At 42.2% G+C, this 13,314-nt stretch overlaps 1 protein-coding gene across 1 annotated transcript in view; it reads left to right on the top strand.

Moving 5' to 3' along the window:
* Window positions 1-13,314, top strand: part of LOC143018060 (transmembrane protein 50A) — a 35,740-nt gene that overhangs the window by 14,732 nt on the left and 7,694 nt on the right. The window contains exons 2-3 of the mRNA XM_076173121.1: window positions 2,099-2,211; window positions 5,417-5,577. Coding sequence (XP_076029236.1) covers window positions 2,099-2,211; window positions 5,417-5,577 — 274 coding nt within the window. The remainder of the gene's footprint in view (window positions 1-2,098; window positions 2,212-5,416; window positions 5,578-13,314) is intronic.

Here is a 13,314-nt window from a genome sequence, read left to right as displayed (position 1 = left end):
AAAGAAATTAAGAGAGGAAGAGGTGAAGAGAAGAAAAGGTAAAATGTGCAGATGGAGTGAGGATAGTGGAAGACAAGACAATAAGAGGAAGATGGATGGGGTATTTTACAGAGTTGCTAAATGTGAAGGAGGATAGGGAGGGAAAGGTAGTTGCAGTGGGAAGTGCTAAGAAAATGACAGTGAAGAGTGAGGAAAATGGAGGAGAAATAAGGTAGTTGTTAAGATGATGAGAGCAGATAAGGCACCTGGGTTGGATGGATGTCATGCAGAATGTCTGAAAAAAGGAGGTACAGTGGTGTTGGACTGGCTGGTGAGGTTATTTAATGTTTGTTTAAAAGAGGGTAGAGTGCTGGAGGAGTGCCTGTATAGTTCCACTTTACAAGGGAAAAGAGGACAAGTGTGAGTGTAGTAGTTACAGAGGGATCAGTTTAAGTGTAGTTGGGAAGGCTTATTGAAGGGTCTTGATTGAGAGGATTAGGAGAGGAACAGAGGGAGTAATTGGTAAGGAACAGTGGGTTTAGGACAGGTAGGGATTGCGTAGATCAGATTTTTATGGTAAGATATGTGAGAAAGCTTTAGGAAAAGGTAAGGGGCTTTTAAGTGTTTGGAAAAGGCTTATGATATCATAGACAGGAAGGTGTTGCAGATGTATGGAATAGGAGGAAAGCTTTTAGGAGCAGTCAAGAGCTTTTATGAGAGTAGTAAAGCTTGTGTTAAGATTAGAAATAGAGTGAGTGGTTTGAGGTAAAGGTGGGCCTTCATCAGGGATGTGTTACGTTGCCTTGACTGTTCAATTTATACATGGATGGGGTGGTGCAAGAGGTAAATGCAAGGGTAGTGGGTCAGGGATTGGAAATGGTTAAAGAAAATGGAGAAAAGTGGGAGATAAGCCAGCTGTTGTTTGATGGCAACACTCAGCTTGTAGCAGAATTAGAGGAGGGATTGAGGAAGTTAGTGACAGAGTTTGGGAAAGTGTGTAATAGAAGGAAGTTGAAAATAAATGTGAGTAAAAGTAAGGTGATGAGATGTACAAGGGGACAAAGTGGCAGCAGACTGGAAGTGAGTATTAAGGGAGAGAGACTGGAGGAAGTGGATAGTTTTAGATACTTGGGTGTGAATGTAGCAGAAAAGGGAGTGGAGGTGGAGGTAAAATGTAGATTGAGAGAAGCAAATAAATGCATTGGGGGATTAAAAAGTGTAATGAGAAATAGGCATTTGGGAATGGATGCTAAGAGGAGATTGTATGAAGGAGTTATTGTACCAACAGCACTGTATGGGGCAGAAACATGGAACAGAAGAGAAGTTTGAATGTCTTTGAGTTGAGGTGCATGAGAAGTATGATGGGGATTACAATGCTGGATAGAGTGAGAAATGAGGAGGTGAAGAGGAGAATGGTGGTGGAAAAGTAGTTGGGAGATAGGGTTGATGAAAGAGTATTGGGATGGTCTGGACACATGGAAAGAATGAGTAAAGAAAGACTAGTAAAGAGGTATGGAGGGCAGAGGTGAAAGGAGTGAACATGAGGGGCGATCTAGGATGAGATGGATGGATGGGGTAAAAGTGACATTGGGAAAGAGGGAATGTCTCTTGAGGAAGGATGGGAGAGGACAGAAGATAGGGGTGAATGGAGAATGGTTGTGTATGTATGATGTGATGCATGAGGGGGAGTTGGTGAGGGATAAGGGATGAGAGAGTATGCATGAAAAATAAATTGATGCAGCCCGAATGGATTTCTCCCCATCTTCTCCTTTTCTGCATGAGGGGAGAAAGAGGGGGGTTTGCCGATTTAATGAAGCGGCCTTGCTGTGGATGTGCTGTCTTGTGACACTGCTTCTGACCCAGGGCACTGGGGAAGATGCAGGGATCGCCAATCATCCAGGAGGTGCCAAAATAAGAGGGAGGGAAGGGGGTGGACTATGTTGGGGAAGGAATGGGTGGGAATGGTTTTTATACCTTTGTTTTTTTTGGCTATCTCCCTTGTAAGGGGGCAAAGCCTTTGACATGAATGTATGTAATTAAACTTTTTCTTCACCAGTAATAATTTTTATTGTTTTTGTATAGTAGTTTTTTTCTAACTATAATTTTTTTGTAATTACAGTTCTTTACTGGATGGTGGTTTGTCATTGATGCGGCAGCTCAGTTTCCAAGTGACGATCAATTTAAACATGCATACCATGTATGTGGAGTTATTGCCACCATAGGAATGTTTATGTAAGTAGATGAGAATTTTGTTTGTTTGGTATTAATATTTCTATTAATCGTTGATAGGTGCCTGCAAGTGGTGGTTCTATGAGATAGAGACATTTGAGGGAATCATGTCTGCTGTCTGTCTTCAAAAGACAGTCCATCTGGAGGGTCCTTAGAGGCTGACATTGTCTCAAGTCCTGGACCAAGATGCCTTTCTATCAACTTTGACCTTCTGCCTCATACTCTTATAATTTTGTGATGTAGAAACAACCCCATGCTGATACAACATGGACAGAAGTCCAGTGTTTCTTTCCAGGGAGATCTTGGGAGGGCCTGAGGTCAGTTGTTCACTGGGGCTGTGTGTTTCCAGTCAGTGAAATTAAAGATTGCAACTATTATGACTGATATTTCTATATATTTTTTTAAATGTTTTGCATTTACCTCTAACATTTGTGACTGGTATGATTCAAATTATATTTGAAAAAATTGATATGGAATCTTTATATTATGTGGTGTTTAAGAGTCCAGGGTATGTGGTCAATCAATGAGTGTGTACCCCAGATCTCTCTTGCAGGAGACCCATAAATTCCAGTTAACTTTCAACAGCCACTGAATTGGCCCATAAGTCACACAAGAAAGAATTAAAGAAAACCTACAAATGATTTAAAGTATGTACAAATGCATGGAACAAACACTCCTTAATAGACCACCAGATGCTATACTTCACCAGACTCCTCCCAAGGTGATCAAGAATTTCCTATATTCAGGCCACCACACACATCATACTTAATACCAACACCGAATTGGCCTGACAATAGATACATACATACATATACCAATGGCTTTTTACCCCTTACAAGGGAGGTAGCTAAAGTTAAAGGCATAATCCACTCCCACCCATTTCATCCCCACATACCCCACTCCCAATTAGCACTCCTCCCTCCCTCTTTTTTTTTTTTTTTGGCTCCTCCTGGATGATGGGTCATCCCTGGATCAGAATCATTGTACCAAGACACAGCACATCCACAGCAAGGCTGCTTCATTTAATTGGCAACCCCCTCCATCCCCTCATGCAAAAAAAAGAGATGTGGAGAAATCCCTTGGGGCTGCATCAAAATATCGTTTATACATACACCCTCACCCCGCCATCCCCCACCGACTAACTTCCATGCATCACAGCATCATCCATACACAACATTCTCCACTCACCCCTATCTTTTGTCTTCTCCTTTCCTTCCTCAACAGACATTTCCTTGTTTCTCAATGCCCCTTTTACCTCGCCCATCCATCTCATCCTTGGTCGCCCCCTCATGTTCACTCCCTCCACCTCTACCTTCCACACCTCTTTTACTAATATTTCATAACTCGTTCTTTCTGTGTGTCCAAACCACCCCAACACTCTTTCATCTACCCTATCTCCCAACTCACTTTCCACCCCCGCTCTCCTTCTCACCTCCTCATTTTTCACTCTATCCAGCCATACATCTTGGGCATTTCATCACAAACACATTTTAACTCTTCGTCTCTTATGTTCTATGTTTCTGTCCCATACAGTGCTGTCAGCACAATCACCCCTTCATACAATCTCCTCTTTGCATCCATCCCCAAATGTCTTTCTCAATCGACTTCTGATTCCCCCAAGACATTTACTTGCTTCTCTGTGTCAACCTCCATTCCTCCCTTTCCTGCCATATTTGCACCCAAATTTCTAAAGCTATCCACCTCAAGTCTCTCTCCCTTAATATTCACTTCTAATTTGCTGCCTCTATCCTTATTGATAATAGATGCTAACCCTAAATGTACCCATTATACAGAAGACACAGCACTTTATACTGTACTGTCTTACTCTTACTCCAGATGACTTCACATAATGTTTTCACCGAGTGCCTTGTAGGCTGATGTAGTGACCATGAGTGGTCTATTGAGGGAGAGTCAAAAGAACAGATTGATTGATAAACATAAACATGTAGATCATAAAGTGATATGATATGGTTGAACGTCACAAACTCCCCCCTATTGGAAGGCTAGGAGGGTGCCTCTCACACAAGTAAATAAAGTAAATAGTTTTTTAATGGATCATAGAATTTTATACTTCACCAGACTTTCTCAGAAACTAACCCATGAAAGAAGTCACTCCATGAACAAGCAGAAATAACACTAGCTTGCATGCCTTCAGGTCATCACCCTGCATTGAAACATTACCAGTACAGAATGAACTTGACAGTAGATTTTAAATACCATAAATGCAACAACCACTTATTATATTAGTCCTGGACTTGAGGTAAGGATGTGTCCTTGCTTCATTGATCAGTGTTATTACAGAGCATTCATTAGGAACACTAACATCACTGATATTGCATTTCTTAAATTGTTGTTGCAGCCCTCCAGTCACTGCACAGAGACAAAAGACTGCTTGGACTTTAGGTGTCCTGGACTAAGAGTAAGGTCCAGATATTTGGGAGCTTAATGGGTGACATAATTTAGCTTATCCATGTATGTGGTGAGGACATTGAGGTCTTTGAAAGCTTCACAGATCTTGGTAGTGTAGTGCATAACAGCCGTGGATCATGTCAGGAGGTCCTTCAAAGGTTTGGCATTGCCCAAAGGTGTTATGGACTTGCTCAACCAGGCCATATGATATTGATATTTATGCCATAGGATTAGAACAAAATCTTGAAGTTGATTGTGCTCACTGTCTCACTGTACAGCTAGGAGACATGATCAGTGAATGGTAACTTGATGTCTTTAGTACTAGGTACTTTTAGAGAATCATTAGATATTACTGGAATATCTATGTATCAGAATAATTTGTTAATGTCAACTCTGGCTATATAGACATGTGGCACATTCTTTGATGTTGATCCTCAGCAGAGGAGGTGAAGGGGACACTTGCAGAGCTCATGGCTGGGGTAATTTGACAGATCCTGCCAAGTGCTGTTTGAAATGGTAAGGGTGGCTGTATAGGAACTCACTTAGAGAAACTGTGGCTATTGATATCTGGTTCTAATTAAAATGATGTACCTCCTGTTGTGTGTTCCCATTTTTTTGATGATGACACTCCATATAGCTTCACAGAATTTTTTCACTGAGTGACTTATGGCTGAACTGGTGGCTACTGTTGGTTTCCTTAGGGTTGCAAGCCTTCTGCAGGAGAGAACTGTGTTAATGGATTGACTGATTGGAAATTTGGTGTGAAGAAAAATTGTATAATTCTTGATGTAACTTGCAGGGTGAACACAGTGACCAGTGGACAGATGAGAGGAGATACTTACACAGATGGTTGTATGGGTCCATATGGTGCTCGAATATGGCTCTTCCTTGGCTTTGTCTTAAGTTTTGGCTCACTCATTGCAGCCTGTTGGATTCTCTTTGGGGGTTATGTCATGCCTGGTAAGTTGGAGAGTTTTTGTTTTATGTAAATTGAGAATGTGTTCTATTGTAGATTAGGTGTTTATTCTTTGCGTGTTTCCAAACATTGAAGGCAAAATGAATCAAATTCATTGGTTGTTACTGTTAATATGTAACTGCAAATACAGGTAAAATAAGTGCAGGTAAGGATGTGCATAGTATAATCTTAAATGTACTGAAGCATTTTGGACATAGGGTTCTCAGATATTCAATGCATATAAATGCAATTATTCTGGTGTAATACAAATTCTATGCAGAGATTAATATAATACAAGTGCAATAATATTCCTGTAATATTGAAAAGTTATTTTACAGTTTATATGAAACTACTCTTAGGAGCATGTATGTATGCTCTCAGCTATTCTAGTCATACCTAATATTTGGTGCTTATTGCAATTTCCACATGATTCTCCAAGGCTAAATGATGTATAGTTTAAAAATGTTAGGAGTGTTTCATCTTGAAGACATTTAGCTAATTGAACAAGTAGTGCTATAACTGTGTGCTAGAGGCCATTAGAACATGGAAATCAACTTACTGTCACGGTCTTCCACTAAGAAAATGACAGTTATAGATGAGGAAAATGGGGGAGAAATAAGAAAAGATGAGGTGAAAGCAGTTGTTAAAATGATGAAAGCAGTTGTTAAAATGATGAAAGCAGGTAAGGTACCTGGGTTAGATGGTTGTCATGTGAAGTGTCTTAAAAAGGAAGGTACAATGATGGTGGACTGGCTGGTGAGGTTGTTTAACCTCTTGAATATGATGATGCCTGTGCATGTGTCATGAGCTGGTTGTAGCTGACACCTGTATTCTGTGAACAGGCTTGATCATGTTTTCTGTGATATTATATTTATTCAGAGTGAAAGAGAGCTAGTATAACAGGTAAGTTTATATTTTGTAATGCATGTGTTGTGATGCATCATCATACATCAGGCAACCTGATGGGTGTGTGAATATTTGACTTGTATTGAAGAGGTTAATGTTTGTCTAAAGGAGGATAGAGTACCTCAAGACTGGAGGGTGCCTATATAGTTCTGCTTTACAAGAAAAGGGGGGGGGGCAAATGTGAGTAGTTTCAAAGGTATCAGTTTGTTGAGTGTAGTTGGGAAGATGTATGGGAGGGTTTTGATTTAGAAGATTAGGAGAGGAACAGGGGTAATTGGTGAGGAACAGAGTTGGTTTAGGAAAGGTAGGGGTTGTGTGGATCAGATATTTGTGATAAAACAGATATGTGAGAAAGCTTTAACAAAGGGTAAGGATTTATTTTGGGCCTTTATGGATTTGGAAAAGGTTTATGACAGGGTAGACAGGAAGGAACTGTGGGAGGTTTTGCAGATATATAAGATCAGAGGAAAACTGTTAGGGGTAGTCAGGTGTTTTTATGATAAAAGAGCCTGTGTTGGAATTAGAAATAGAGTGAGTGGTTTAAGGTGGGGGTGGGGTTTCACCAGGGATATGTTATGTTGCCATGGCTGTTCAGTGTGTACATGGACGGGGTGGTGCAGAAAGTAAATGCAAGGGTAATGGGAAGGGGATTAGGAATAGTTAAAAAAAATAAAAAGTGGGAGGTAAGCCATTAGTTTTTTGCTGATGACACTGCTTGTGGCAGGATCAGAGGAGGGATTAATGAAGTTAGTGAGAGTTTTGGAAGGTGTGCAAGAGGAGAAAGTTGAAGGTAAATGTGGATAAAAGTAAGGTAATGAAATATGCAAGGGGCGAGTATGGCAGCAATTTGGAAGGGAGTATTAAAGGAAATAGGCTGGAGGAAGTGGATAGCTTACATACTTGGAGTTGCATGTAGCAGGAAAGGGAGGAGTGTAGGTTGAGGTACATTGTAGATTGAAAGAAGATAGACATTTGGGAATGGATGCAAAGAAGAGATTATATGAAGGGCTGATTGTGCCAACAGCACTGTATGGGGCAGAAACATGGAATATAAGAGAGGAAGAGTTTAAATGTGTTTGAGATGAAATGTCTGAAAAGTATGGAAGGGGTTACTAAGCTGGATAGAGTGAGAGATGAAGAGTTGAGGAGGAGAGCAGGGCTGGAAAAGATGGGGTTGATGAAAGAGAATTGGGATGGTTTGGACACGTGGAAAGAATGAGTGAAGAAAGATTAGTAAAAGAAGTGTGGAAGGCAGAGATGGATGGTGTGAATATGAGGGGGCGACTGAGAATGAGATGGATGGATTGGGTAAAAGGGGCCTTGAGCAAGAAGGGAATGTCTGTTGAGGAAGGAAAGGAGAAGGCAGAAGAAAGGGGTGAGTGGAGAATGGTTGTGCATGGATGATACTGTGATTCATTGAAAGGAGTGGGTGGGGGATTAGGGAGAGGTTATGTGTTAATGGTATTTTGATGCAGCCCGAAGGGGTTTCTCTCTGTCTTCAACGTTTCTGCAGAAGGGGATGGAGAGGGGGTTGCTGATTAAGTGAAGCAGCCTTGCTGTGGATGTGCTGTGTCTTGCTGCATTGTTTATGACCCAGGGTGATGGGTGAGATGCAGGGATGACCTGTCATCCATGAGGAGCCAAGATGAGAGGGAGGGAGGGGTGGTGGATGGGAGTGGAGTGGGTGGGGATGAAATGGGTGTGGGAATGGAATTATGCCTTTTGACTTTGGTTACCTCCCTTGTAAGGGGGGAAAAAACCCTTGGTATATATGTATGTACTGGACTATCATGGCATGCTGTTTGGATTATGTATGCCAAACATTGGAATTGAGCTCATGTCTAAACATGAGGCAGGCCAGGAGTTTCCCCTTGCTTGAGTAAAGAAAGAATACATCCAAGAGAGAGAACATGCTGATGAATAAAATGAGCCCATGAACCCACACATCCATCACACCACATCAAACAACCATGAGTCATATCTGTAGCATGCTACTCAGAAACCTTCCAAAATTGATCCTCAACATCCCACAACATCTTACAGAAAAATATACATAGACAAATTACTTAAATATTACTCACAAAACCAGTGAACTTCATGTTGAAATGAGCACCTTCAGCCATAAAATCAAAAGACCACTATCTCCGTATATACCAAGGGTTGTTTTCCCCTTATAAGGGAGGTAGCCAAGTTAAAGGAACACATCAGATCCCATCTACCACCCTTTCCTTCCTGCCCACTGCCCTGGGTCAGAAACAATGCAGCAAGACACAGTACATCCACAATAAGACTGCTTCACCTCCATCTCTGTCCCCTCATGTGGAAAATAGAGAAGATGGTGTGAAATTCCTTTGAACTGCTTCAAAAAAAAAATTCACACACAACTACTCCCTACCCCCCCTCCATCCCTTGCCCCCTCCCATACATGAAAGTATGATCTATACACAGCAATTCACCACTCATCCCTATCTCCTACCTTCTCCCTTCCTTGTTCAACAGACATTCCCCTCTTGCTCAAAGCCCCTTTCACCCCATCCATCCATCTCATCTATGTTCATTCTATCCACCTCTGCCGTCCACACCTCTTTTGCTAATCTTTCTTCACTCATTCTTTCCTATCCAAACCATCCCAATAATCTTTAATCAATTCTATCTGCCATCTCCTTTTCCACCCCCATTCTCCTCCTCGCCCTATTGTTTCTCTCACTATCCAACAACCCCTACCATACTTCTCAGACATTTCATTTCATACACATTTAAACTTCTTGCAGGCTCTCTTAGATTCAAAGTTTCCACCCCATACTGTGTTGTTAGTACAATCACCCCTTCATATTATCTCCTCTTTGCACCCATTCCCAGATGCCTATTTTTCATAACACTTTTTAATCTTCAAAGGCATTTACTTTCTTCTCTCACTTTCTTCCACCACTCCTCCCTTCCTGTCACATGTGACCCCAAATATCTAAAACTATCCATTTCCTCCAACCTCTCTCCTTTAAGACTTACTTCCAACTCAGTGCCACCCTGTCCCCTTGTACCTCATCACCTTACATTTATCTATATTTACCTTCAACTTTCGACTATTGCATGCCTTCCCAAACTGTTAATAATTGCCTTAGTCCCACCTCTGACCCTACCACAAGCACAATGTTATTAGCAAACAACAACTGGCTCATCTCCCACATTTTTCCATGATCTTTAACCATTTCCAGTCCCCTGCCCAATTCCCTCACATTTACTTCTCACACCACCTCCATCCATATACACATTAGACAGCCATGGCAACATGACACAGCACTGACACAATCCCACCTGTACCTCAAGCTACTCACTCTCTCCATTACCAATTCTAATACAGTCTCTACCACTCTCATAAAAACTCTGAGTGTCCTTAAGGATGTCTGTATGCTAAAATTTTAGTGTTTTGACACTTTTTTGAAAACTTGTGGAAAAATCATTTAAAATATGTGTAACATACTAATGAAGTAAGTGTTGTATAGCATCATTTACTATTATTAATTACTTTCAACGTTTTCTGTCATACTCTTTCCCCATTTCACATCTGCTCTCCTCTTTGCTTCCTTTATCTTATGCTTGACTTCCTTTCTCTTTACTTTGTACCCCTCATACGATTCCCTTGTCCTAATTTGTAGCCAATCTATGAATGCCGCCTTCTCTTCTACACCATTCTTTGCTTCCTCATCCCACTACTCACTACTCTCCCTTCTATTTCCTCCCGCCCTCCTTGTTCCACACACCATCTTTGCACACCTTATGACTCCCTCCTTGAACCATCCCCATTCCTCCTCCACTTTCACCTCCCCTTATAGTCACTGTCACCACTGTCAGACCTCTCCCTCTATTCTGTTAGTAGTCACTTAATTTCCCCTCACGTCTTTTCTTATAAGTTTTCCAGTACTTTTTAAGCAGTAGGCCCCATGCCTAGTTTCCTTTAGTCTCGCTAGTTTCCAAGTTCATTAGGCCCATGCCTAGTTCTTGTCATGTACTTCAAATCAGTCCTGGGGTAAAGAAATTGTACTTTTCTTCTTTCACTGTAATTTCACAGTCTTGTTACACTCAGGATCTCTCTCTCTCGTCTCCTCAGACCGTCTCCCGAGATCCCCGTATCCTACGCTAAGCTACCTTCGTCTGACGTCACTAATTTTTCTAATCCAATCTCCTCTGACTTCTCAAATAAATGTCACTCCTTATGGGCGTGACTTTGAATTCATGCACCAATAGTTTTTTCCTCCTTCTCCACCTTGCTCCAATCCGGAAAGCCATTGCAATGCCACTAGCAATATCGTTTACCTCAGCATTAGTCAAACGAAGCTAACCTGCGCTTACAGAGTTTTGATTACATCATCGATTATAAAACAGTCACCTCCGTCGGTGTTTACATAGACATAACGTCGCCTTCGATGTTATCAAACAACAGGCGAGCAGGCATCGAGTCTGAATTGTTGACTCAGCATGTATTTCACCTGATTACCATTCGTACAACTACCGGCCTCTTACATCCACTCCTAGTTCTACTCTATCCTTTACACTCCCCCACTCCTCTCTCAACTTCTTCTTGTACTCATTCTCCTTTTTTTCTTCATCTAAGCAGTTCACTCCAAGTACCTCCCTACCTTCTGCCCTTTTACTCTTTCTCCACTTATTCTCCACTCTCAATTTACCTTCCACCAGGAAATGATCTGATATTCCCCCACTCTCTCCCCTTAGAACATGTACATCCTTAACTCTTCCTACCATACTCCTAGTCACCACTATATAGTCCATTAACGCTCTATCTGCCACCCTTCCATCCACCACCCTCTCCCATGTGTATTTATGCTTGACTTTCTTCTTAAAATTAAAAGAGGAAGAGGAGGCGAATCAAGTAGAGAAGAAAAGGTAAAAGGTGCAGATGGAGAGATGATAATGGAAGAGAAGGCAGTAAGAGGAAGGTGGGCAGAGTATTTTAGGGAGTTGCTACTAAATGTGAAGGAGGATAGGGAGGGAAAGGTAGTTTCAGTGGGAAGTGCTAAGAAAATGAGAGTGAGGAGTGAGGAAAATGGAGGAGAAATAGGGAAGGATGAGGTGAAAGCAGCTGTTAAGATGATGAGAGCAGGTAAGGCACCTTGTCTGGATGATGCCATGCAGAATGTCTGAAGAAAGGAGGTACATTTATGGTGGACTGGCTGGTGAGGTTATTTAATGTTTGTTTAAGAGAGGGTAGAGTGCCAGAAGACTGGAGGAGTGCCTGTATAGTTCCACTTTACAAAGGAAAGGGGGACAAGTGTGAGTGTAGTAGTTACAGAGGGATCAGCTTGTTGAGTGTAGTTGGGAAGGCTTATGGGAGGGTCTTGATTGAGAGGATTAGGAGAGGAACAGAGGGAGTAATTGGTGAGGAACAGTGTGGTTTTAGGACAGATAGGGGATGTGTAGATCAGATTTTTGTGGTAAGACAGATATGTGAGAAAGCTATAGGAAAAGGTAAGGATGTTTTTTGGGCTTTTATGGATCTGGAAAAGGCTTATGACAGGGTAGACAGGAAGGCACTGTGGGAGGTACTGCAGATATATGGGATAGGAGGAAAGCTATTAAGAGCAGTCAAGAGTTTTTATGAGAGTAGTAGAGCTTGCGTTAGGATTAGAAATGGAGAGAGTGAATGGTTTGAGGTAAAGGTGGGACTTCGTCAGGGGTGTGTTATGTCGCCCTGGAAGTTCAATCTTTACATGGATAGGGTGGTGCGAGAGGTGAATGCAAGGGTAGTGGGTCAGGGGTTGGAGATGGTTAAAGAAAATGGAGAAAAGTGGGAGGTGAGCCAGCTGTTGTTTGCGGACAAGGTGAGGAGGAGAACGGGTGGAAAAGGAGCTGGGAGATAGGGTTGATGAAAGAGTATTAAGATGGTTTGGACACATGGAAAGAATGAGTGAAGAAAGATTAGTAAAAGAAGTGTGGAAGGCAGAGGTGGAAGGAGTGAATATGAGGGGGCATCCTAGGATGAGATGGATGGATGGGGTGAAAGAGGCTTTACAAAAGAGGGGAATGTCTGTAGAGGAAGGACGGGAGAGGACAGAAGATAGGGATGAATGGAGAAGGGTTGTGTATAGATGAGGCTGTGATGCATGAGGGGGAGTGGTTGGGGGATGGGGGGTGAGGAAGTATGTATGAGAAAAAATTTGATGCAGCCCGAGGGGATTTCTCCCCGTCTTCTCCTTTCCTGCATGAGGGGACGGAGAGGGGGGGTCGCCGAATTTATGAAGCGGCCTTGCTGTGGATGTGCTGTGTCTTGCGACACTGCTTCTGACCCAGGGCAGTGGACAGGATGCAGGGATGACCCGTCATCCAGGAGGTGTCAAGATAGTAGGGTGGAGGGGAGTGGAATATATGGGGAATGAAATGGGTGGGAGTGATTTCTATGCTTCTTTCTTTTTGGCTACCCCCATGTAAGGGGGAAAAGCCTTGGTATATGTATATATATATGTACTATTTTTAATTACATACATATATCAAATGATTTTACCCCCATACAAGGGAGGTAGCCAAAAAACAAAGGCATAAAAACCACTCCCACCCATTCTGTCATCACATACTCCACTCCGATCCACCTTCTTCCCTCCCTCTTATCTTGGTTCCTCCTGGATGACTGGTCATCCCTGCATCTCACCCACTGCCCTGGGTCAGAGCAGTGTCACAAGACACAGCACATCCACAGCAAGGCCACTTCATTAAATCAGCGACCTCCCCTCTCTGTCCCCTCATGCAGAAATGGAGAAAACTGGGAGAAATCACTTCGGGCTGTGTCAAATTATTTTTCACACATACTCCCTCACCCCCCCATCCCC

Source organism: Oratosquilla oratoria, chromosome 34, assembly GCF_046742065.1.
Source record: "Oratosquilla oratoria isolate Oo_2021 chromosome 34, ASM4674206v1, whole genome shotgun sequence".
Classification (NCBI taxonomy): domain Eukaryota; kingdom Metazoa; phylum Arthropoda; class Malacostraca; order Stomatopoda; family Squillidae; genus Oratosquilla; species Oratosquilla oratoria.
The sequence above is the reverse complement of the archived record's forward strand: the minus strand, read 5'-3'. Positions and strand labels throughout refer to the sequence as shown.